At 39.6% G+C, this 3,668-nt stretch overlaps 1 protein-coding gene across 1 annotated transcript; it reads left to right on the forward strand.

Annotated features, from left to right (window-relative positions):
• Nucleotides 1–263: 263 nt before the first annotated feature.
• On the forward strand, nt 264–3,261 carry ETH_00014075 (Dihydrofolate/folylpolyglutamate synthase; the record flags this gene model as incomplete). Its single annotated transcript, XM_013380574.1, has 4 exons — nt 264–345; nt 1,249–1,372; nt 1,838–2,231; nt 3,124–3,261. 4 exons carry the CDS (start codon nt 264–266, stop codon nt 3,259–3,261), a joined length of 738 nt encoding a protein of 245 aa, XP_013236028.1.
• Nucleotides 3,262–3,668: the final 407 nt, after the last annotated feature.

Genomic DNA, 3,668 nt, shown 5'->3' on the forward strand with positions numbered 1-3,668 from the left:
TGCTTCTATTACTGCCTTTTGCTGCTGTGCTGCTCCCTTGCTGCTGCTGCTGCTCTCTTGCTGCTGCTGCTGCTGCTGCTGCTGTTCTGACGAGTGCCGCCGATCCACTTCTCCCCAATTAACCAACTATCATTATTTCTTTAATGTTTATTTATTTTTATTTTAATTTTATCTATTTTTTTAAATTTTTTATTTATTATTTATTTATTTATTTATTTATTTATTTATTTATTTATTTATTTTTATTTGAAGGCTACGACCACATGCAGATCTTGGGAAACACTTTGGAGGAAATCGCCGAAGAGAAATCCCACATCATCAAAAAGGGCGCAGCTGTTGTCTTGGGTAATTTTTATTTTTTATTTAATTTTATTTATTTATTTATTTACTTTGATTAATTAATTAATTAATTTATTTATTTGTTTATTTATTTGTTTTACTTGTTTGTTTGTTTATTTGTTGTTCCTCTGTTTTGTTTGTTCGTTTGTTTGTTTTGCATTCATTGTTTTAATTCATTTAATTGATTGATTAATCAGTAAATAAATAAATAAATAAACAATAATAAAATAAATAATAATAGATGACGATAAATAAATAATAAATAAAAACTACCTTATCTTGAACATTCTGTCTCCTGCTTCTTTGTCTCCTTCTTGTCTCCTCATTTCTTTTTCGTTTCTTTTTCTTTTCTTTTTTTTCTTTTTCTTTTTTACTTCTTTTTAACTTCCTTTTAATTTATTTCTTTGCTTTTATTTTGTCTCCTGTTGTCCCCCTTTTTTATTTCTTTTTTGCTTCTTTTTTGTTTCATTTTTATTTTTATTTTCATTTTTATTTTCATTATTTTGTCTCCTTTTTTGTCCCTCTTTATCCCCTTCTGCAGCATCTTTTCTGTCTTCGCTTTTCATGTTTTAATTTTTTCCTTTTTTCATTTTTTCCTTTTTTTCTTTTTTTCTTTTTTTCTTTTTTTCCTTTTTTTCTTTTTTTCTTTTTTTCCTTTTTTTATCTTTTTGGATTTTTCTGTCTCTTTTTTATTTCATTTAAATGTCTCCATTTGTCTCCTTTTGTCTCTTTTTTGTTTTTGTTTCTTTTTGTCTCTTTTTTGGGCCCTTCAGGAGTCCTATTTCGCTCAATTTTGGTGCTTTTTGTCTCCTTTTTTGTCCACCTTCCTCCCCGCATGCTTCTGCATCTTTCTGTCTCCTTTTTGGCGGCTCCAGCTGTCTCCTTTCGTCTCTTTTTGTCCCCTTTTAGGCCCTTCTGCAGCAGCTTTTCCGGTCTTTTGGCAGCGCGCTGCGGCGCTGCAGTGCGAAGTGTGGGAGGCCAAAGGAGACCCCCGAGGAGACACTTTTCAGGCCGAAAACGCCAACGTCGCGCAGTCCGTTTTTCTCGTTTTCGCCGATTTTCGTCGAATTTAACTCCAATTTGGACGCAAATGATGCAAAATGAATCCCTAATTCATCTTTAGTTCAATTCCTCGCCTCAGTTGCTTCAAAATGGAATTAAAATGAAACCAAAATGTCCAAAATTGGCCGAAAAACAAAAACGTGCAGCGAATGGCGAGAAGTTGGAAGTATAAAGATAATAATAATAAATAAAAATAATAAATAAATGTGAATAACAAATAAATAAATAATAAAGATAATAAGTAAATAATAAATAATAAATGGCAATGAATAATAAATGATATTAAATAATTTATTGTTTAATAATAAATAATAAATAGTGAATTAAAAGTGGTATTACAGAATGTGGCAATTGTAGCCATCACAGGGGAGCTGCCGCTGGAAGCCGCAAACCCTAAACCCTAAACCCTAAACCCTAATTTGTTGTTTGCGTCCAGGGTGGTGGCGCAGCACGTCTTGAGGCTCGATTTGGCCCCCAACGAATTGGCAGCAGCACTTGCTGCTGTCCCTCCGCTGAGGGGACAGTGGCTGGACGAGCAGCAGCTGCGTGCTGCAGCACGACTCTGCAGCAGCAGCAGCAGCAGCAGCAGCAGCAGCAGCAGCGGCAGCAACGGGTACGAGCCAGCGGCGGAAAATGCGGCTTCAGCTGCAGACGCAGCAGACGGAGGTGCACCAGCAGCGCTGAAGAGTTTTGCTGCAGCAGCAGCAGGAACGCCAGCAGCAGCAGCAGCAGCAGCAGCAGCAGCAGCAGCAGCAGTTCAACTGCCTGTCCCTCTGGGTGTTGTGGTAGATGTGGGCCACAACGAATCTGCCCTAGATAGATTGTTCCAGGTAGCTGCTGCTGCTGCTGCTGCTGCTGCTGCTGCTGCTGCTGCGGTCTCCAGCATATCGGCTGTAACCCAGAACACGGTGTTTCTGAGTGTCTCCTTTTATTTTTTTCAATTTTTAATTTTTTAATTTTTTAAATTTATTTTTAATTTCCTTTTATCTCCCTTTTATCCCTTTTTGTCTCCTTTTTGTCCCTTTTTTTTCTTTTCGTGTTTTTTTGTCTCTCTTTTTTAATTTTTATTTTATTTTTTAACTTTTGGATTTTTAATTTCTTTTTGTCTCCTTTTTTTCTCTTCAAATAATTCCCCATTTGTTCCCTCTTTGCCCTTGCACCTCTCTCCTTTTGTCTCTTTCATTTCACTTCATTTTTTCTCTTATTTCATTTTTTATTTTTATTTTATTTTATTTTATTTTATTTTATTTTATTTTTTGTCTCTTTTTGTCTCCTCCGCGCAGCAGCCCCCAGGCCCTCGGTGCTGCTGCAGCGCAGCTCTTGGCCTGTCTCTTGTTGTCTCTTTTTTGTCATTTTCTCTCCTTTTTTGTTCTTTTTTGTCTCTTTTTTGTCTCTTTTCTTCCGCTTTTTCTTCTCCAAACTTCTCCCCAACTGTCCCTTCAATTGCCTTTCCAACTGTCTCCTTTTTGTCTCTTTTTAAATTCCATTTTGTCTCCTTCCACCCCCTTCAATCCCCTTCGCCCCAAAACTCAAAACCATCTCCAGTTCCAGCTCTTTGTGTCCCTTTTTGTCCCTTTTTGTTTCCTTTTCTCCCGCCTTTTCGCCTGCAAACCCTCCGTTAGTCCTCCCTTTAATTCCCCTTCAAACTGTCTCCTTTCTGCTTTTTTTGTCTCCTTTTTGCTTTTTTTGTCCCCTTTTTGTCCCCTTTTGTCCCCTCCGCAGGAAGTGGGCCACCGCCACTTCGGCGCCCCCGTGCGCCTCTTCGGGTGTCTGTCCACCGAAAGAAACCCTCAAGTCCTCCAGCCCCTTTTGGGGCACTTTTGTTTTCCCCTCAACAACCGCCTCAAAGTCCAACCCTAAACCCTAAACCCTAAACCCTAAACCCTAGGCCCTGCGGGCCCAACACGCCTGCGTCCCAAAGCCCAAACCCTAGCTGCTCCTCCAGCCCCTTTTGGGGCACTTTTGTTTTCCCCTCAACAACCGCCTCAAAGTCCAACCCTAAACCCTAAACCCTAAACCCTAAACCCTAGGCCCTGCGGGCCCAACACGCCTGCGTCCCAAAGCCCAAACCCTAGCTGCTCCTCCAGCCCCTTTTGGGGCACTTTTGTTTTCCCCTCAACAACCGCCTCAAAGTCCAACCCTAAACCCTAAACCCTAGATAACATTCTCGAAGTAGACCTAGGCCGTAAACCCTAAACCCTAAATTAGAGATTTAAAGGTAAGGAAAAATAGCACTAATCGCTAGACCCTGATCAAAACACCGGTTT

This window comes from Eimeria tenella, genomic scaffold (assembly GCF_000499545.2).
Source record: "Eimeria tenella Houghton genomic scaffold, Eth_scaff727, whole genome shotgun sequence".
Classification (NCBI taxonomy): Eukaryota; Apicomplexa; class Conoidasida; order Eucoccidiorida; family Eimeriidae; genus Eimeria; species Eimeria tenella.